Source organism: Microtus ochrogaster, chromosome 6 (assembly GCF_000317375.1).
Source record: "Microtus ochrogaster isolate Prairie Vole_2 chromosome 6, MicOch1.0, whole genome shotgun sequence".
Lineage (NCBI taxonomy): Eukaryota > Metazoa > Chordata > Mammalia > Rodentia > Cricetidae > Microtus > Microtus ochrogaster.
The window spans coordinates 2,970,423-2,993,089 of NC_022013.1; the positions used below are offsets into that span (position 1 = coordinate 2,970,423).

Genomic DNA, 22,667 nt, shown 5'->3' on the forward strand with positions numbered 1-22,667 from the left:
TTTCTTTCTTTCTTTCTTTCTTTCTTTCTGGTGTATATGTGCCATGGTGCCTATGTGGAGGCCAGAGGATAACATGAGGGAATTGGTTCTCCTTCAACAATATGGGTTCTGAAGATCAGGTTGTCAGGCTTGGTAGCAAGTGCCTTTGACTCCTGAGCTGTCTCTACAGCGTCTTTTTGGATATCTTATAGCTTACTTGCTCCATGGTATCTGGTGGACTGGTTCCAGGACTCTTACACACACATCAAAATCCCTTGCATAAAACGATTTACATGCATCTCTTCCTGTACACTGAAATCATCTCTAAGCTGCTCACTGTATAGTTCCTGTTGCTGTGACAGGTGGCCTAATAAAGCAACGTAGGGGAAGAAGAGTTTCTTTAGCTTGCAGTTCCAGTTTTAGGTCCTAGTTCCCTATTGTGGGGAAGTCAAGGCTGCAGGAATTTGAAATGGCTGCTCACATCCACAGTGAGAGGCAGGGAGATACCGAGTCCTAGCATGCCCGCTGCTCAGCTTGCTTTCTTCACTCTTCTACAGCCCAGGATTCCAAACTAGGGGATGGTCCCACCTACAGTCGGTCAACTAATAACTAGGGTAACCCCCCACAGACATGGCCACAGGCCCACATGATCTAGAGCAGTGGTTCTCAACCTTCCTAAAGCTGCAACCCTTTTCATACAGGTCCTCATGTCGTGGTGACCCCCAATCACAAAATTATTCCGTCGCTACTTCATACATGTGATTTTGTTACTCCTATGAGTCGTAACGTAAGCACGTGCTATGCAGGATAGGTGATATGTGACCCCCAAAGGGGTTGTGACTCACATGTTGAGAATCGCTGATCTAGATAGTGTTTCACTGAGACCCTCTTTCCTGGTGATTCTAGGTTGTGTCAAGTTGAAAACCAACCAGCTCATAATAAAGTTACTGTTGTGTAAATGATTGTTGCACTGTATTGTTTAGTAATAATGAGGAGAAAGAAATCTCTGGGCTGGGGAGATAACCCAGTGTGCTCACTTTGTGAGCACAGGGCCCTGAATCCACTCCTCAGCACCTATATTTCAAAATGTGGCACACAATGAAGAGGGAGAGACATGGGATCCCATTGAGTCTACGTGGCGAGTTCCAGGCCAGAGAAAGACACTAACATAAAAGAAAAATAAAAAGTAGACCATGTCTGAGGATCAACATATGAGGTTGTCCTCTGGCCTGCACACACACACACACGCACACACATGCACGCATGTGCATGCACGTATGCACACATACATGTGTGTACACACACACAGGGCAGGGAAGACAGAAAAAGGGATCTCTGTAGATTCGGTAGAAGTACAATTTAAACATGTCTACTGTGGTCTATGGTTTGCAGAATGCACAGGTACAGAGCTCATGGACCCGCGGGGCTGACAGCAGAATGTTTTGCCTACAAAGCCTCTAAAATAAATAATGCTTCTCATAAATATGTCATCTCTCTAAATGTTCTGTGATCGTGACCTAGTTTGCGTTTTTTCTTTTCTTTTTTTATGAGAAAGAGTTTATAAATGTAGCACTCCCTAGTGCAGGCACTGTTTATATACATACATACTTGCTACTCTTCAAGGGACCTTAGGGATCTCCTCATAGATGGCACTGAGGTCGACTCTGGCCCCACCATAGACACTCCTGTATGGCACAGCTAGCTCCTAGCCCCATCCAGCCCTGGGGTACTTGTCTTCCAGGGCACATGCTCTTCAGGGCTGGTTGTGTTTATATAAGACATAAAAGGAAGGGCTGGGTGGTTAGTTGGCTCAGTTGGCAAACTGCTTGTCTAACATGGAAAAAGCCCTGGGCATGAAGTCCTGGCTTCTATCTTCAGCACACCGTAAGCTGGGCATTGTGGCATATGCCTGCAATACCAGTACCTGAAAGGTGGAGGCAGGAGGATCAGAAGTTCAAAGTTATCCTCAGGTACATAAGTGACTGCTAGACCAGCCTTGGCTACATGATATCCTGCCTCAAATAAAATAAAATAAAGTTGGCTTTATTGCTTAGGACAGTTTTTAGTTTGCATAAAACTTAAGCATTTTCATGGGCTCCCCGGCATTCCCAGTTTCTTCTTTTCTTAATGCCTTGTTTGGTTCATTGACTGCAACCGAGTCACGTTTCCTTCGCAGCTTCCTGCTGGAATGGCTTTCTTCCTTTAAAAAATCATTTTAAAATAATTTAATTTATTATTTTTAATTATGTGTGTCTATCTGTGTGTGTGCGTATGTGCATGTGAGTGCAAGTGTCCTCGGAGGCCAGAAGGGGGCACCAGATCCCCTGGAGCTGGGGCTGCAGGTGACTGTGAGCTGTCCAAGGTGGGTGTTGAGAACTGAACTCTGGTCAGCGCTCTCTCTCTCCCTCTCCCTTTCTCCCTCTATCCCTCCCTCCCTCCCTCCCCCCTTTCCTCCCCTCTACAATTCTTTAGGGCCACTCGCTTTTACGAATGTGAAATGAATCTATGGGTACTACATATCTAATTTTAAAATCAATATAATGATAGCAGAGGAACAAAAGTAGCACCATACATAATTAATGTGCATTTGCTGTGATAAATGACCACTCAGAACTGTACTGAAAGCCAGCAGAACTCAGAGGTCTGCATCTACTTGTGATTTAGAAACAGAAGGATGAGAAGATTCTAGAATATTTTTTGGCATTTTTTTCATGTTTAGAGTGTTGAAATAAAATCTCAATAAATATATTCATAAACACATATGGAATTCCTTGGCCTGTGGCAGTTACACATACGATGGGCACAGAGATGCTGACTGCTGACTCAGACGTGGGGAATGCAGCTGCCTTCAGCGGCCAGAGTTCCTGAAATTAGAAGAGTTCTGTCTTAGTGAGGGTTTCTAATGCTGCAATGAAACACTGTGACCCAAAAGCAACCTGGGGAGGAAAGGGTTAATTTTGTTTATGCGTCCATATTGCTGTTTATCAAAGGAAGTCAGGACAAGAACTCAAACAGGGCAGGAACCTGGAGGCCAAAGCTGATGCAGAGGCCATGGAGGGGTGTTGCTTACCGGCTTGTTCCTGCCTGCATTCTTACAGAAGAACCCAGGGCCACCCACCACAGGATGGGCTCTCCCCCAGTTTCCACTAATTGAGAAAATCCTACAGCTGGATTTCATGGCGGCATTTCCTTAGTTGAGGTTCCCTTCTTTCAGATAACTCCAGTTTGCATGTAAGGTTAATATAAGACTAGCCAGTACAAATTCCATATGCCTCGACTTACATGCTAGTTGTAGTTTTAGAAAATTTTGTGTATATTCAAAAGATGTCAACATATTTCATGTCCACATATAAAACACAGTTAAATTTCTAATGTGATTGGAAGCACATTTTTATAGAATCAAAGACCCAGGCTGGCTTATGCATCTAGTGTGGCATCAAAGAAAGCACCCGAACTTCTCAAGAATGTCCCCTAGGGGGCGGAGCTGCTGCGAATTGTGCCGCAGCTGAACTGGGAGGGGATGCTTGTGAAACCTTTAGCAAGGTGCCGGCCACGCCGTCTCCCTTAAAGAAAGCAGCTAATATAATCTCCCAGGAATCGGCAGGGGCTTGGTTTGAAGGGAGCTGGAGCATAAAAGGAAGGAGAAGCTTACAACAGCCCTTGCTTCTGAACCCTCTTCCTCCCTTTCAAAGTACTGACTTTGCTGTGATACCGAACGCGAGGGAGCTTGACGAGCCCCAGTTTGCTCAGTTACACCTTTACATGTGTGATGCTCTGGATACAAAATAAAGTGAGGAACCAGAACAATGATTCTTTCTTTTAGAGAGCCTGCTATACAGCTTGTGTGTGTTTGGAGGCGAGGCCGCGGCCGGCAGGTGCATCGGCAAGGGGAGGGAGGCGGGGTTTGGGGAGGGGGCCGTTCCAAGACTTCTAGGCAGTTCTCAAGATCAACTGAATCGGAGAGCAAAGAAGAAATGCTTGTTAAAATACCAAACACACACACACACACACACACACACACACACACACACACACACACATTGGAGGGGGATATAGTTTCGTGCTAAAGTTCCCAGCACCAGAGAGAGAGAGAAAAAAATGATTTTCAAAAAGCAGAATAAGGAGGAAATGGAGTCTAAAAACACTCTCGCTAAGGTTTCAGCCAACTCTGTCGCAGCCTGTGACATCGCCCTCCAGCTGCGCTCAAGGCCTGCGCTTTTTCTGTTCTTGGTAGCCAGGTGATTCTCTGAGAACCCTTGACAGGACATCCAATGGAATAACCTGGAACAACCCCCGCCCCACAATCCAGGATGTGGGAGGACTGGGGACTCAGTGCATTTGAAGCATTGTTATCGAGGGCAGCATCAGGACCAGAGGGTAGAAATTGTAAGCATGTGTGTGTGTGTGTGCGCGCGCACGTGCCTTAAAGCCCAGCAAGCATGGCGTGATTCTTTTTCTTTTGGGAAAAGAAGGGGCTGTTAAAATGACCTAGTTTGACGCTTTCAGTTTATAGTTGAAAATATTGTTTAAAAAAAGGATCACTCAGATCTGATCCCAATAAAATATACGCCCCCCCCTTTCATCTCCGGAACCCTGCAGAGACGTTTAAATTCTAGGCTGACTTCCATGATCACCGGCAGAGCGGAAACTAAAAAGGAAACCGGTTACTCTGGAAAGAAACTAGGGTGGTTTCCTTTAAATAAAGGCATTGGCATGTTAGAACACTCAGATTAAATTTAGAGACTGATACTAACCTATCGATAAAATTTAAACTCTATAGAGCTGATTCTCTTGTGAGTCTTCCCGGGCCGGCCCTGTGGACCAGGTTGCAGCTTCGTTAGGGAGACCAGCACTACCGCGCAAGGGTATGAAAGTTGTTAGGGTCAGAGATGTGGAGAACATGGATGAAGGACCGGCAGGAAGAGGAGTCTTCAAGGGGGGTTGATCTTGGATGTTCAGACAGGGAAATGGGACAGACGGATGGAAAAAGGCCCAGAGATAGTCGCATTGGGAGAAACCACTGTAACAGCAAATCCTCCATCTAAGTTGGTGGAGGGAAATAGGGAGGAGAGTTAAAGCCCTTCAAAGGCAGGAGATACAAGGACTTGGGGACAGGTGAATTCCGATACCGGCCTGGGCAGGAGGGAACCAGGTGCAAACCCTGTAACCTGCATGGATCCACGAGAGAAAGAGGGACGAGCTCCGACGCTTTCTCTCCTGCCCACTCTCGGCCACAGTCTCGGACGACTGCAGAGCAATTAGGGTGGAAGGGTTCCTCTTGGGCACCCAATCCGCGACGCGAGTGGGGGGCGCGTCCTCCGTCACGCCCTCGCCCAGTCCTGCGCTAGTCGCAGGCTGGTCCCCACGCCCCCTAACAGTCCTTCGGCTTCCGCGCGCCTGGCCCGTGCGGGGCCCTCCCTCTCCACCCGCCTCGGTGCATTGATCCCGGTGGCCGGGCTCAGCGCCTCGGGGCGGGTCCCTGTCGCCCGCACCTGCCCCCGGGGGCGGAGCGCAGCAGCGACATCGCGGCCCCAGCCTCCTCCACACGCCAAGCTAGCGGCGGAGCTGCCGCTCACCGCGGTCGGGGTGAAGCTCTCCGTATCCGCGCCCTCGGTCCCTTGTCACTTCGGACAAGCGGTCGGTATCTCCTCGGGGATCTGCAGCCCCGGCGCCATGGAGCCGGCCCTGGGCAGCGAGCGCCGCAGTCCCCCTGGCCCCGGAGCTCCGCGACCACCACCGCGGGGCCACGCGCCCTCGACCACCGCCCCCGCCCCCAGCCCGGCCCCGGTAAGCTCCTCAGTGCAGCCGGACGAGGAGCGGCAGCCGCGGATCAGCGAGAGCGGCCAGTTCAGCGACGGGCTGGAGGATCGAGGTGAGTTGCCACCGCCCCGGGCCCTTTCCCCACCGCCTTTCGGAAGCCACCTGTCCACTGTACGCGCGGCTCAGCGCGGGAGAGCAGATACAACGGTCCCCCCTCTCGGGATTTGTGCCGGCCGGGGGCGGTGCCTCCTGGGAGCGCCTTTCAGGTTCCCGATCCCAGCGGGTGCCTAGGCCAGCCTTGTCCGGTGTCCTCGGGAAAAGTTTGTAGATAGGGTTCTTGGTCGCTTAGAGGAGACTGAGAGGGTTCATCTCCGTGCTGGGAGATGTGGGTTCTAATGCATCCCGCCGCGCGATCCCTGCCATTCACCCGGGGAAAGTTCTTTTTGCTGGATTTGTGGCGGGGTGCCTCATAGGTCCCCTTAGCCTCTGCACTCAATAGGGCCTGACTTTCTCTGAGGTTCTGGGTCACAGCGGTCACCGCTCTACAGTGTGAGGGTGCTGGCAGAGCGGTTGGGGTTTGGGGGCTCTGACCGCTAACCTGGTCTGCACAGATGCTACTCAAAGCTGGTACTTCCTGGAGAACGTGTGTCCAACTCTCAGAGTCCTTCCTTGGACGCTGGACTTGGACCCGTGCATCTCCCGGAAGGCATCTCCAGCTCTTGTCCGCAGCCACTGCCTCCTTAGGGGGCCTGCATCCAACGCAAGGGCTCCCTTTATTCATCCCGCCTCGCTCTCCTTCCCCATCCTGCCCTCGTGGCCCTCGGCTTGGATTCTTTGCGGAGATGATCGCATCTACTACACCTATGCTCTTTCTTACTGCTTCCGAATTGGACCCCTCGAAAATTATCAACAGTTCTGCTAAAAACCCTTGGTGGCTGATTTGGGGTCTCTGCAGCCAGGCCCTTCCCAGGCAGCCGGCTCTGAACACCTCTACTCATTTTTTTTTCCTTGGAAGCTTTCATCTGTCGACTGTAGAGTGCTTATATTATTTTAGTTCCAGCAGGTTTCTGTCCTATTCTTAGTACCTTGCACATCTTTATATTCCGGTTTCGTGTTGGGATGCAGGATTCCTTCCTTAGAGATTCCGAATTGTAGCGTGTGAAACAGGATGACATGGAAACAGATTTCCCAGAGAAGCGGCAGAGATGCTGTGCGGGGAACTGGAGCTGCTCCAGCTTGGAACGAGTTCTGCACCCGGGTTGCAGGTTCATTCCCTGTTCCCTCAGAACTGTATAGCCTTGAGGACAGGAGAGAAGGTGGCACCCTCGGAAACCCCGAAGAACCTCTCGCTTTAATTCTGGGGTGTTAGAATTACCTTTACTCCGTGGTAACTCGCATTGCAAGATTTAAACATTTTGTATTGAAGAAAGACGGATGCCCCGGGTTGGGCTTAATTCTGTAGCATTGCGGGTTATCTGTAAGAGCTGGCCAGTCTCTCCTAACCCCTGCAGAAGGACAGACAAGAAACCCAGACTGGAATGAATTGATATTTATCAATATCAAGAGGCCCTGCTTCAGCATTAAATTACAAGGAAACAAAACCCTTTTCTGAATACATTCTTTAGGTTTTCTGTCAGTGGTCAAATGAACTTCATTTTCTATTATATTGTCTCCTGAAAGCATTGGCTGTTCATAAGCCACTGCTGTGTGGAAGCTCACATATCACACACGATCTCTCTGTTAGGATGCATTGTGTCCCCTACAGAACCCGGGGTTCTGTGCCATTTTTGAGCTAGCTGAAAGTCGCTGTGACATTTCTTTTGTTCCACCCATTCCTGGCTGCAAAGGGTTAATGACAAATGAAAAACTCCAGTTAAATCAGAAGCCTCCTGGAAGCTTGGGTGTAATATTTTATATGGTTGTGCTGTTTTATCTTTCTTATATCCATTTTTTTTTTTTTTTTGGTATCTCTTGGAAATGGTTCATGGGTTAGGACCACCTTCCCACCAGCGACAGGAACCAGGGAAGAGGACGGCTCCCTGGTCTCCAGCTCTCCCTTTAAATGGCTTTCTGCTTAGGCCCCATCCCCACAGGGTGTGGGGGATGGGCACCCCGGCTGCGTCTTCCATACTGGTTTTTGTGTTGACTTCCTTCTGAGGCGGTAGAACCCTATGGCAGACCACTGCTGATTCCTATTGGAAAGTTGCTTTATAACTAGTGGTTTGGGATTTTGGGGGACATTTTCTTCTTAGAAGAGATATGAGCTAGTTCTCAGAATTCCAGAGAGCCCAGAATGTCCCAACACTACTGTGACAACTGGTTGAGCCTGTGGCTCAGGAAGCAAGCAAACATTTTGTGGTTTAAGGCCTTCAGGAACTAACACACACACACACACACACACACACACACACACACACACACGCACAGAAGAGAGGCCCAATTCATCTTAGTGGTTTCCTCCCTCTCCCCTTCTTTAATATCCATTTTTTATGATTTGTCTCAAACCTTAGGATGTGGCCCTCCTTACAGAGTTATAGACTTTATTGGGCACTTTCCCCAGCTGCTCTTCCAATTAAAACAAACAAACAAACAAAAACCCAATATCAGAGCATTAAAGCTCAATGGCCTGGTGTGGTGACTCTGGCCTAGAACACCAACCAGCACTTGGGAAAGAGGAGCAGGAGGATCACTGTGAGTTCATGGCCACCAGCCTGGGCTACACACCAAATTCTGGGCCGGTCTTGACTGCAGAGTGAGACTCAACCCAGAGACAACAAGAACAACAAAAGTGGGTAAGCATAGGAAAAATCAATGACAAGTTGTTCAGACCGCTGAGGAATAGCATCTTCACATACGTTTACCCCCGTCCTCCTTTGTTAACATATCCCTTGGCATTGTCAGAGCCACACTGTGGAGTTTAAGTTAGGTTAAAATTTCATCCTGGAGACTGGCTGTGGGCAGGGGGCTGCAGCGCTGCACACGGACCTGAGGCCTGTTTCCATTGGGCTAGCCTGCCTGGTTCCCACTTGTGATACACTGCTGTCTGAACCCTCACTCTTCCCCCACATCCCTGTGGCTTTTGCGTGGGAAAGCATCTGACATGCATGCAGAAGGAGCATCTGTGTGGAGACCCATCATTTCTGAGCCGAGTCCTTGGGGGTCATCACATTCTACTTCCTTTGGGGTATAAAATGCCCGTTCTTGGCATCAGCCACGTGGGTACCTATGTATGTCTATGATATTTGTGTGTGTTGGTGCTCATATGTAGAGGGCAGAGATAGCTTCAAGTACCACTTCTCAAGTGCTGTCCGCTTATTTTGGGAACAGATGCTCTCACTGGTTGATTCCATTTTCTGGCCAGTGAGCGTCCAGGGGACCTAAACATACACCGCTATTCCTGCGTTTTTATGTAGATTTCGGGGTTCTCATGTTTGTGTGGCAAGTGCTTTACCACTAAGCCTCCTCCTGAGCCCCGCAGCTGCAGTTTTTAGAAAGGAAACAAAGAGATAAGCACAGTTGCACCGAAAGAGAAAAGTCCTTCCTCTTTTGAAGTGTTTCCATGATAATGACTTTATGTTGTTTTTCCCTCCTCAACTTTTCAGTCTCCCAGGGGAGCCACAGGGAAGGTTGATCTCCGAAGAACCTCCAGTCCTCCTGGCTCACTGGAGCAGGTGGTCCAGCCCCTTCTGGCTCCCACTTGAATCTTCTGTAGTGAGTGCTGATCCTGGTGAGGCCAGAGGAAACACTCACAGGGCAGGCATGGTCAGGGCCAGGTGTGCTGGCGAAACCAGCCAGCTCTGGAGGGAGAAAGAAATGTTGTTTGGCAGAGTGGGCAGGAGTGTTCCCAGTAATGGCTGTCCCCCTGTGGAAAAGTAAACCAACTTCTCAAAGGGATCATGTTTTTGCCTTCACTGGACAAACCTCTTAAAACGGGTGCTGTTAGAATGCCTGGCAAATGAACCATTCGTTTGAGCTGCTACTTAAGTGGTGTGGTTTCACTTCTCCTGAAACCAATGGACCAGGAAGAAAGCACACACGTGTGTGTGTGTGTGTGTGTGTGTGTGTGTGTGTGTGTGTGTATTAAGGTTTTTCAACTTAAAATTTATTTTTAAATTCAGGGATGATGGTGGTGGTGGCAACACACACCTTTAAGCACAACACTTGAAAGGCATAGACACGGGGATCTCTATGAGTTCAAGGCCAAGTCTGGTCTACAGAGTGAGTTCCAGAACAGCCAGGGCTGTTACATAGAGAAACATTTTCAAAAAAACTGAAAAATAACTCTTTTTAAATTTTATCTCACAACCCCCCCCTTTAAAACACCAGTTTTGGAGTCTTATTTTTTCCTAATTTTCAAATTAAAAATATAATTACATCATTTTCCCCTTTCCCTTTCTTCCCTCCAACCCTTCCCTTGAACAACCCTCCTTGCTCTCTCTCGAATTCGCAGGCTGTTTCTCTAATTGTTATTATATGTAAGTTCAGCCTACAGGGCTGATCACTTGGTAACCAGTTTTCGGACTTGTCTCTGGAGAAGACTGTTTCTCCTGCTCTCAGTGTTCCTTAGTTGCCTGCGGTTCTTAGTCTAGGGTTGAGACTCCATATGATTTCCTCCTTCCGTGCTAGCATGCGGGTCCGTGTCATCCTTGTTCAGGTCTTGTGTAGGCAGCCATACTGATGAAACTGCATGGGTGTGGCTTCCCTGAGATGAAATCTCGCTCCACCTTGGTTTTCAAGACAGGGTCTCTCACTGAACTTGGAGTTGCCTTTTCACTAGACTGACTAGCCAGAAAGTCCCATGATCCTCTTGCTTCTACTTCCCCAGCACTAAGGTGACAGGTATGCCTCCATGTCTGTCTGTTATGTGTTCCTGGGATCTGAACCCAGGACTTCAGGCTTTCACAGCCAACACCATTCCCACTGAACCATCCCAACTCATTTGGGAAAGGGAAGGGAGCTTTTAGAGGTGCATGGGACTTGTTTATTCTAGGTTATAGCTTCCCGTGGACACAGGAGTGATTTGCTTTTAGGGATAAAAAAGAGATTTTTCTTCAAGAGCCCAGGAAGAAACAGAAAACTGTGCTGTCAAGTTATCATTCGAAGGCGCCAGGACCTGCAGCAGAATCTGTGCAGACAAGAGGCCTGACTTCTTCTCCTCAACCTGCTCTCACTTATTTACTATTTGGAGATAGAGTCTATGTAGCCTAGGCTGGCCTCAATCTCACTGTAGAGCTGAGGATGGCCTTGAACTCCTAATCTTCCGCCTCCACCTCCGGAGGGCTGGGATCTTAGCTGTCTATGACCCTGCCCCTTTTATTTGGTGCTGGGGTTAGAACCTGGCCTTGTGTGTGGTAGGCAGACCCTGTGCCAACCCAGCTACAACTGCAGCTCCGTGTCTGAATTAATGTAGGAGGTTTGAGGCTAGTTTCCCAGTGCAAAGGTGAAGATGGGGCTGATAATGCCTGCTTGCTTTCTCCTTTATTCTCTGATCCTATAGAAGTGCCCCTTCCCCGCCTGATGTCTGATGTCTGACCCTATAGAAGTGCCCCTTCCCCGCCTGGTGTCTGATGTCTGATCCTATAGAAGTGCCCCTTCCCCGCCTGATGTCTGATGTCTGATCCTATAGAAGTGCCCCTTCCCCGCCTGGTTTTGCTCACTCTGATGTCTCTTGGGCTACCTACTCACAAAACACCTGTCTGCAAAGTCCTGCATGCTTTGAGGCCTGTTCAAAGATGACTGGGCTGAGGTAGTTCAGCTGGATCTTTGTTATAATTGTGTGTGTGTGTGTGTGAGAGAGAGAGAGAGAGAGAGAGAGAGAGAGAGAGAGAGAGAGAGAGAGAGAGAGAGACTCTACTGTATAGCTCTGGTTGTTCTGAAATACACTATGTAGACCAATCTGGCCTTCAACTCATAAAGATTGCCTTGCCTCTGCCTCCTGAGTTCTGGGATTAAAGGCACAGGCCACCACGCCCAGCTGTCCTGATTCTTTTAAACAGGATACTGCTTTGGGCAGTGATAGGGCTCAGAAAATGATTCCCCAAAGCACACTACCTTGGCCTGCTGGACACTCTGAGCTGAATGTTTCTGGAAGGCCTTAAAAACAAAGCCTTGTCCTTTTTCTTCTCCTTACCTTTGCACCCCAAGGCTGACCATGGAAACTAGAATTCCTGGCTGGGGAGCTGGTTGGGTTGGTAAGGTGCTGGCCTTGCAAGCATGGGGACCTGAGTTGTGTGCCCAGAACTCATGTAAAACCAATGCTGGGTGTGGTGGCACATGCTTGTATCCCCAGCACTGAGGAGCTGGAGATGGGCAGATCTCCAGGACCCACAGGCCAGCCAGCCTAAGCAGAATAGGTGAGCTCCAAGTTGAGAGAGAGAGAGAGAGAGAGACACTATCACAAAATATGTGGCAGACAGTATCTGAGGAACAACACCTGAAGTTAACCTCTGACCTCCAAATATGTGCACACACATGTGCATATGAACCCGAACACATACCAGTGTACACACACGCACACATTTAAAAAATCCCAAATGTTAAAAAAAAACAGGAAAGAAATTTCTGCCCTCCTACCTCAAAGATAACCATAAACCCAAGAATTATTGTTTTGCACACCTCCTCCCGAAGTGTGAGAGCTGGACAGAGAGAGAGAGAGAGAAACTCTCTGACTGCCCTTGTCTAATGGTGAGCCAATCAAAAGACCTCGTCCCAGAAGGGGGCCTGTGCCACACTCAGCACATTGGTGTCTTTTATGGAACACTAAGGCTCAGAGCAGACAGGTCTCGCTGAGTCTCTCTGCCTCATTCAACTCTTATCTAATCTCATCTCCACAGGGATATGCATTTTTCATTGAATTGGAGCATAAAAATAGCTCCCCTTGGCTTTTGGGTCTTTATTTCTGAAGCCTTCCACGTCACATAGATGGGATCTCTCTCTCTCTTTACCGCTCCTCTTCCTCCCTCCCTTCCTCCCTCCCTCCCCCTCCCACTTCTTCCTTTCTCCTCTTTCCTCTCCCTCTTCTTTCCTCTTACCTCTTCTTCATCCTTTCCTCGTAACTATCTGATTGTTGGTTTTACTAATTTTTGAGAGGGAGTCTCATGTATGCCAGGCTGCACTCAAACTCCCTATGTTTCTGAAGATGGAGACAACATGGAACTTATGATCCTTCCTCCACCTCCTAAGTGCTGGGATTTCAGTCATTCATCCCCATGTGTGGCTAGACAGTGCTGTGGGTGGAATCTGGGGCTTCTTGCATGCTAGGCAAGCACTCTACTGAGTGAGCAACATCTCTAACCCATTGCATAGATCTTTGTTTTAATACATTTGCTATATGTTTTTATGTTGTTTTTCTCATGTTAACCTGTCTTGTAGGTGTGTCAGTCATGACCGTAATTATAGGAAGAATGATCTCCTGTCCTTTCTGCTCCAATAGTGGTGGTCAGTCAGATACAGGAATGGTACTCGTGTGTGGTACATCTCATGCTGTGACTTTTTACAAATGGTGCCTAAGCTTTACCTTCCTGTTCACCATTGTCTACAGCTAGTGTGGCGAGGCCGCCCTGTCTCTGAAAGATATGTTCTGAAACCAGAGCTGGCACAGTTGACTTTACTTGTATAAGATACACTTCTGATATTTTAAGTTGCTGGTAACTAAAAAAGAGTATATACACACATCATCATCTTTGTCTTCCTCCTCCTTTTGGGTTTTCTGAGACAGAGCTTTTCTCTGTGTAGCCCTGACTGTCTTGGGACTCTCTTTGTTGATCAGGCTGGCCTTGAACTCAGAGAACTGCCTCCAAAGTGCTGGGATTAAAGACATGTACCATCACTGCCTGGCTACAATTTTATTATTTTTAAAATACTATAATTATTATTTACTGTATGTGTACATGTCTGCATATGAGGAGGACAGGAGATCCTGTCAGATCCCCTGGGGCTGGAGTTACAGACAATTGGGATCTGCTTAACATGAGTGACGGGAATCAAACTTGGGTCCTCTGCAAGAGCAGTGTGTGCTCTAACCACCTCTCCAGCCCCTACCATTGCATTCTCAGAGGATAAGAAAGAAGTACAAATCAACCCGGAGATGTGTCCGTGGGCATTGCTGGTGAGTTATCACAGACTCTTGTCAAGGACTCCTTATGTGCAAAGTGTAGGAGATAAGCCTTGTTGTACTTGAAGCCTTCCTAGGAAGCTAGGTCTGGCTTTAGCAGTTTTCAATGTACTTACAGATTCAGATAGTATGTGTATGTGTGTGTACATGCATCTGTGGGTGTAGTTTAATCAGAAGTCTTTTCTTGGGAATGCTATACACCTTGAGATGGAGTCTCTCATTGGCTTGGAACTCATCAAGGAGGGTATACTGGCTGGCTAGTGAGCCCCAGGGATGTGCTTGTCCCTGTTTCTGAAGTGCTAGGATTACAAGTATGTGTTACTATGCCCATCTATTTTACAAGGATTCTGGGGAATCAAACTCAGGTCCTCATATTCGTATAGCAAGCAGTTTATTAAAATGAACTCTCTCCCTAGATCCCTGAGAAAGCTTTAAATTTTTAATTAATTGGTTAATCAGTTATTTGCTTAATGTGTGCTTCAATACAAAGGAAAGAGAAAACATGCTGTATAATCTGGGCCTGATGGCTACTGGTTGCCTAGGGGTCTAGAGTGGGCATTTGAATGGTCTCAGATTCCTTGGTTTGTATAAACCCCACACTGCTATTGGGACTGTACTAATGGATCAATGCTCACAGCTAGGGAGCCCAAACATCTAATTAGTTACTACAGTTCTTTCCTAATGAAGGGTTTTGTTGGGATGAGAACATTCTATTGAGCCAAGTGGCTTAGTGCAGAGGATGAAGATTGGCATGGTGTGACCTCAGGAAGTGGTGAGGTGTGTGGAGGGGTCCTTCTAGCTTGGAGAACTCCTGTTGCCCTGTGGAAACTCTTATCTGATACTGCCAGGGCCTGTGGCTTTAGAAGGAATGCCAGAACACTTGATAATTTTGTTTTGTTTTTGATGTGCAGTCTCCTAGTTGTAGAAACGTAGTGTGGGCCAGACAAAACACATCTTGGCCCACAGGCTGTGGGTTTGCAATCTTTGGATGAGATTCCGTAGCTCTGGCTGTGCGTTCTGTTGTATGAAAATGCCTTACTCCCTCTCCTCCCTGTTTCTATCAGGTTTACTAGAAAGCAGCACCCGGCTGAAACCCCACGAAGCCCAGAACTACAGGAAGAAGGCATTGTGGGTATCCTGGTTCTCCATTATTGTCACCCTGGCCCTGGCAGTGGCTGCCTTCAGTGAGTATCAGGAAGTCTCGCCAATCAATACTCGCAGTTGCCTGTCTTTCCCTCTAACCCCCGTGGGATGTGCTTTGCTTTTAGTTGACTGTTATTGATGAGTAAAAATTTTTTAGATGGTTGGATAATCAGGGTACTCATGAATTAGTAAAATGGCTTCACTCCTCTGCAGAGGGAAGAGGTATGAGAGAGAAGCGGAGGGGAATAACTGAGAGCTTCGGTCTCATCAGTATGCAGGTTTGTGGAAGTGGATTCTGGCTGGCACCAGCCGAATAGTGAAAATAGTCTCTTGGCAGATGCCTTCAGCTCGGGCTGACATGACAAATACGCATCCCTGAGATTTGGATTTTGAGCCTGATGCAACTCGATGAGTGCAGTATTGCAGGAAGCTCTCTCCTTTCCCTCTTGACTGGGGCTCGTGCAAGGTCAGGAATGAAATCACATGTATGATTTTAATGAAAGAAACATGGAAAGGCCTTCTTTCAGGGTCTTAGGGCATGAAAAGAAAATAATTTCCTACAATTCTGAGATGCATGAGAACAGAACAACTTCTGTCTATAGATGATTTTGTGTGGTAATCTGGACTTTCTATGGTGAGTTTTCTCCACTGAGACGCATGTGCTATTTATTCTTATTAAGTGTGCAATGATTCACAAGTTTAAGCCCTGAGCTACAGCTCAACCCTGATAGGAATTGTGTTGTCTTATTTTTATTTTTGGATTCTCTCTCTCTTTTTTAATGATGGGAACAAGGCACTGTGTTTAAAATTTTGTGATGGAGAGAAAGATCTGTGCTCGATGTGCTAAGCATCCCACAAGGTGCTTCAGGGGAGGAGGGAAAAGACCGTGGTTATTAGGCCGTGTGGCTGTGTGCAAGTTGTTTAAAATTCTCTCTGCCGCCTTTGATGCTTCTGCTGGAAGTTGGGGCTGGATCCCAAGGGGGCAGGAATTAGAATTTGACCAAATGCTCCCTTCAAAACTCAGCATATATTATTAGAGACAATTTATACTGGTAACAGTGTACAATAGCCTGGCTCTAAAATAACCAAATATTCAGAATACTGAAATAATATATTTCAGGGAATAAACATTTATCAGTGAGCCAGAAATCTAATCAGGAAGAACTCTGATTTTTGAAAGTATAATAAATAGCTTCTCTTTCCCCTTGCCTTCTCTTTTTTAATACTGAGACCAAAATAACAAGGCAATGGATGTCCCTCGAGAGCAATTTGGTTGTTGTGGCTGGTAGGGGCACGGGAGATCAGACATGGTAATTTACATATGTGAAGAAGGAGGAATGAAATGAAGGGGGGGGTGATTTACAGACAGAATAATGGCTCCTTAGGCGTGTCCCCTTGCCCTATAAAGCTGTTAGGGCAGCAGCCTCCTCCGAGTGTTTGAATAAGGACTAGAGTATGGGGTTGTGAATGCGTCTTCCTTTTGGAATAACAGTGTTGCACTTCATGTGCTTAAGCCATGTAATAGAGAAGGAATAGGAGGAAAACTCAGCTTCACTTGTAATACCCAGTCAGGAGAATTATTCTAGAAACGTTCCATTACTTTTGATGGAAAAAGTCTCCATGAGGCCAGGTCACAGGCTTAGGAAGAGCTTCTTTTTGAAAGCCATCGTACTCCTTTATCGTAGAATTGTTTAACTTAAATCCTTTAACTTCCCTTTTAAAGATTCGCGTTTACTGGTTTTCTATGTGTACGCATGTGATTGCCCGTGTATGTTCTGTACATCCTAGGAGGCCCGAAGAGGGTGTGGAACCCCCTGCAGATAGAGTTCTGGCCAGTTGTGGGACAGGGATATTGGGGGCTGAGCTCAGCTCCTTTGCAAGAGCAGCGAGTGTTCTTAACCCCTGGCCATCTCTCCAGTCTCTTTAACTTCTTGCCTCTAAGATGTGGATGCTGTTGTGCTGTCTATTATGATCTGTTATGTTCTATAAGCCTTTCATTTCACTTGTGAGCTGCTTCTAACTGCTTCTGGTTTAGTTAAACCCTAAAGCATAGACGATAAATCATATTTTGCCCCATTTAAACTACAGTGACTTCAGTGCCTCTGTGTGTGTGTGCACACGCGTGCACATGTGCGTGTGTAGGGGTATATGCTTATGCATGCTGCAAGTCCTTGCAATTCCCATCACAGCCCTCCACTGTACTCGAAGCTACCCTTAGCTTTCTATATGGGTGCTGGGGATTCAAACTCAGGTCCTCACGCTTGCACAGCAAGCACTTTGTTGACTGAACCATCTCCCCTTTGAACTCAATTTATAATTCTTGGTGAGATAATGATTTGGGTAAGCTAGAGCATCTATATGAAACTATGGTAATGCATTTTGGAATATTTCAGAGGGAAGTCCTAGTTTGGTTTTAAAATAGATTCGGCATATAATGGGTAGGCAGTGTAGAAAATAGCAGCACTCTTCTTATGAACGAATGTGAAAACAGGTCTGTTGTAATAATGAGGCCAGAGAGAGGATAAAAGTTCAGCTTCAAAACTCAGAGTTCTGCCAACATTGATGTCTTTGTCAAGATGATCGAAGAAAATGTATTCTGACTTTGGTTTTAAGACTTGAGTATGTTAATTTTTAGGGGCTGGATACTTGCTTGGTTCTGTGGGAAATGAAGATATGTTGGAAACAGTATCAAGGGGAAAAATCATTTTCTAAGGTGGTGTCTTAGTTTCTTTTTTGCTGATGCAATCGAATACTCTGTCCAAAGCAATTTAAGGGAGAAAGGGCTATTTTGGCTGCTGGTTCCAGGGTATGGTCCATCATGGGGGTGAAGTCACGGTGGCAGGAGCTTAGGGTAGCTAGCTGATCTTGTTGCATCTACAGTCAAGAATTGAGGCCAAGATTCCTGCTTAGTTCCTTTTCTCCAGTTTATTCAGTGTAGCGTCCCTACTGAGGGAATGATGGCACCCACAGTGGGCAGGTCTTCCCACTTCAGTTAACAAAAATCAAGATAATCCCTCACAGGCAAGTCCAGAGGCTGGCCTCCCAGGCGAATCCAGATTCTCTCAAGTTGACAATTAATTAACACCAACCACACAGCAAATATATAGCTCCATTAAAACAAAACAACAACCTCGAACTAAATAACAAAGCCCCTTAAACCAAAAGCACTCCAAACCAAGATCTCAGAACCTGAATCTGACCCCCCAGGATCCATGTTAAAAATACAAACAAACAAGCAATTTGGGTGTGGTGGTGCACACTTGTTGGGGAGGTGGAGGCAAGGAGACTCTTGGGGTGCCTTGGCTGACCAGCCTAGTCTAATTGGTGAGCTTCAGGCTAGTGAAAGACTTTGTCACAAAAACCAAACTGGAGTCAGGCAGTGGCGCATCCTTTTAATTCCAGCTTTTGGGAGGCAGAGGAAAGTGCATCTCTGTGAGTTTGCGTCCAGTCTGGTCTACACAGGCCAGCCAAAGCTACATAGTGAGACCCTTATCTCAAAAAACCCAAACAGGTGCTTGGGGAATGACATCTGAGGTTGTTCTGTGTTCTCCACACACGGGCACATATGTGCCTCTACACACACGTGCACAATCACACATACAGGCACACACAACATGGAAGTACATTAGGCAGCTTCAGAACTAGGAAAGCAAACCTCTGAAAGGAGTGGTTTCTTTTTTATGTATGGGGATTTTTTTAAAAAAATATTGTGCTTGCATATATGTCTGTGTACCATGCGCATGCCTGGGGCCCAAGGCCAGAAGAAGGTATTGGATCCCTTGGAGCTAGAGTTACAGAGAGTTGTGAGCTACCATGTGGGTGCTGGGAATTGAACCCCACTCTTAATCACTAAGCCGTCTCTCCAGCACCCCGATTGTGGGAATTTTAATATTTGATTTAGTTTAAATTTTTGACCTTTAAGCATGATAATATAATGTGTATGCATCCTTTTAGAAAGCTTTTCCATTTATTGTATCATTTTTATGCATGTGTGTGTCATGTGTGGAAGCTGGAGGGCAACTTTCAGATGTCCATTCTCTCCTCCCACCATGTGGGTCTGAGGAACTGAACCCAGGTCCTCAGGCCTGGTGGCAAGTCCCCCATCAGCTTCTCTTCATCTTGAAGCCCACGTCCTTTTTATTTCTATACCCTAAGGGTAACAGAAGTGAGATAGATAAGGTAAGATCACATGACTTGTCTGCATTAGTAGAGAAGTCTGGGGACTTCCCAAGGTGTCCCCTTACCTCAGTGGATACTTGGTCAGATAGAGAAGAACCAAGGTGACTTCCAGGACAGGTGACACCATCTGAATCCATAGCACCTTGAGGCTGAAGCAGGAGGATTGAAAGTTTGAGGTCAGCCGATGCTATGTAAGGGAGACTTTGTCTCAACAGCAACAACAACAACAAAAAAAAAAAAAGAAAGAAAGAAAGAAAGAAAGAAAGAAGGAAGGTAACTGAGAGTCCCCAGGAGGCTTCCTGGGTTCTAAGAGTAAAATCTTAGTGTTTAGAGTGGTATTTACTTATTTATTTATACTTAAGTATTGTTTTCTGAGACAGGGTTTTATTGTGTAGCCCTGGCTGTCCTGGAACTTGCTCTGCAGACCAGGCTGGCCTTGAACTCACAGAGATCCTCCTGCCTCTGCTTCCTGAGTGCTGGGGGTCCACCCTGGCCAGACCTGGCCCTTTGAACTTCGGCAGGACTGGAGTCATGTTCTTTGGTGTGGCTTGGACTCATAGGACAGACTGCTTCTCACAGACTCCTCCCGAGTCACATGGCCTCACCACCAAGAAGAGGCTGTATGATGGCCAGGCAGGAGTGAAGATGATCTAAGGAGGATTTGCACCTCTCTTTTTTGGTTATCAGATTATTGAAATCATGCACCCCAAGAAACTGGAATTTGTCCAGGAATCTCCTGCTAGAGAGGGAAAGAACTGGAGTCTGGTGCCGGCCAGAGGAGAGGCTTGTTCCCTAGAAGGAGCTTTCTTTCACACAGTTCTGGTGACAGACAGGTCAGGCCATGTTGAAGGAGAGGCTGGAGCTCAGACGGTGATGGCATAGAGGGGCGGGACCACATCTTGACCAGGGTTGGCCAGCTTGTGCATATTTCTTGCCTTTCCTTTAAGCCTAACCCTCTATCATTACTCTAAAGACGGTCTTGGGGGTCAGCCTATGTACATTCCCTTTCCCAGTGTGGCTGTGTTAAGCAACCTGCTGCTTTCTGTTTCTTATCATTGCTTACTGCCCTGCCAAGGATGAGCGGCTGAACCTGGCTTGTTAGGGCTACCAAGGCCCAGGCTCTGACCCTACAACACTGCTGACAGAGATCTCTGCATGTACTGAATTTCTCCCTTTGGGTTCCCCTTTCTCTCAGGCTGTGTGGTTTGTGAAGCTCCAATGCTTGTGCCTTTGCCCCTAAGGGCTTCTTCCACTGAAATACTTCCTGAACCAAAGTCTTCAGCACTTAGCACAGATTCTGCAGGTAGCTGATTCTTTGCTGGATTTGCTGCTCTTCTATTTATTTTTATTGAAAAGAGAAGTCTGTGCACATAATAACCATTCGTGAGCCTAGAGCTGTGGTTCTGATCCTTCCTAATGTTGCGACCCTTTAACACAGTTTCTCATGTTATGACGACCCCAGCCATGAAATTATTTTGTTGCTGTTTCGTAACTGTAATTTTACTACTGTATGAATCATAATTTAAATACCTTATATGCAACCCAGATGGGGGTTGTGACCCATAGGTTGAGAACCACTTGCCTATGGGTACTTGGTGCATCTTCCCTTGTCCATCTATCTCTTTCTTCTGATCCTGCCACAGTACCCTACAAGCCCTCTGCGTGCTACTTTCTTCTCCTTGCTGGTCTTCTAAACACTGTGAGTTTCTTCCCAGAGCAGCCTCCAAGTGGAGCATTTGCCTGCTGCTGACCTGGGCCTCAGGGCAGCTCAGGGGGATGTGGGCAGGAAGTCTTGAGCCACATCCTGGGGTTGCTGGGGGGATAACTTTTCCCTGTCAATGTGTTCTGTGAATGATAACTCTAGAGGCTGCTTCAGGGAGGTGGAAACGGAAGTCAGAACCGGCAGAAACTGGCTTTGGGAACTTGGCCCTGAAAACTTCCCACCTCTGGGCTCTTCCTTCCTAGCCTCATGGTCGTGTCCACAGAGATGCTCAGGTTACCCTCCGAGCTGCCGGCCCTGGAAGCTCAGGAACACAGAGCAGCGTTTTAGTCTGACCGTGTCCCGTGAGGCCTGCCATGACCTTACTCTTGGTTCCTGGTCTTTGCCCATCCCCCAGCTCACAGCGATTGCAGTCCATAGATGCTTCTGTGGTCCCCAGGTGCCGCTGCCTTCAGACCCATGAGCTCTCTCTTCTCTTTCTCGTAGATTTCCTGCTTCCTGGCTTTTAGCCATCTTATTTCATTATACTCTACCTTATTTAGTTCTATTTTATTGACTTTTTGGTGCGTGTTTGTGTGTGTGTGTGTGTGTGTGTGTGTGTGTGTGTGTGTGTGTGTGTGTGAGACGTGCTTGGGTTTCTGTGAATCAGTGTGCATTGTCAGTGCTGGGGTCTCCCTCAATCCTTCTCTGCCTGATCTTTATTATTGTTGTCACCATTTGAGACAGTCTGCTTCTGGGCCTGGATCTCACTGCTCTGCCTTGGCTGGCCGGCCAACGTGTTCCCTAACACTGGGATGATAGACACGGATGCTGGGGAGGCAGCCGGGGTATCCATCATGATCGTCTAGCAGGCACCTTATGGACAGAGTCATCTCTATTTTATTTTATGCAGAGTTTGGCTATGTAGCTCAAGCTGGCTTGAAAACCCTCCTCCTCCAGCTCAGCCTCCTCAGTGCGGGGTCACAGGTACATACTTTAACAGTTGACTTCTCACCAAATTGTATCTAGCCCTTAAAATAAAAGTAGAAAGAGGCCACTTCTTCTAGGCAGTCCTCCAGAGTGATGTAAATGTCCCTTCCCAGTGACATGAAGATCAGACATGTCACACAGCCCTTGAATCACAGCAGTATCGCCTCAGTGATAATCTACACTCCTCAGTACAGGGATTTCTAGCTTCTCTGGGCTCTCTTCCTGGTCCCTAACACAGTTCGCCTGGAGGTATTGGTTGCAGTGAATTTTGACATCTCCCCGCTGAGGCCACTATAGGCAGTAGATTGAGAGTGTGTTTTCAAGTGCGGATTCCAGACAAAGGAATGGCGGGCGACCTGCTCAGGTGGAAGGGAGCTAAAAGCGAAGTTATACCTTGGGCTTTGTTGAGGATGTAAGCGGCTAGTTTCAGGAGCCCCTCCCCTCCCCTTCCTCCCTTCCCCTTGTGGGACTGAGGGTTCCTGGCCTCCGCTGCTGTTAGCACGGGGCATCTTCCCCAGCTTCCAGCTCACAAAGGGCTGCTGTTTGCAGCCTGCAGCGGAGGAGGGGTTCCAGCAGCTGCCTGCCTGTCCTGCCTCCTTTCTCAGTGCTTTCTGCACACAGCCTTAATTAAAGCGTGGCCAGCGTGCATTAGCACGAGGGCCCAGGATACACAAGGGAGCTGAGCGTGTGCTCCGGGCTGTACTTCTAACCATGCCAGGCCTGTCCTAAGCTCTTTGCTCAGGTCTGAAGGGGAGGAGCTGGCCCGAGAGATGGCGAGTGCTTATCTGGCTGCCTCCCTGTCTA

At 47.5% G+C, this 22,667-nt stretch overlaps 1 protein-coding gene across 1 annotated transcript in view; it reads left to right on the plus strand.

Annotated features, from left to right (window-relative positions):
• The first annotated feature begins 4,775 nt into the window (after positions 1 to 4,775).
• Positions 4,776 to 22,667, plus strand: part of Tmem163 (transmembrane protein 163) — a 184,207-nt gene continuing 166,315 nt past the window's right edge. Inside the window, exons 1-2 of the mRNA XM_026779865.1 lie at positions 4,776 to 5,851; positions 14,917 to 15,036. Coding sequence (XP_026635666.1) covers positions 5,653 to 5,851; positions 14,917 to 15,036 — 319 coding nt within the window. The 5' untranslated portion in view covers positions 4,776 to 5,652. The remainder of the gene's footprint in view (positions 5,852 to 14,916; positions 15,037 to 22,667) is intronic.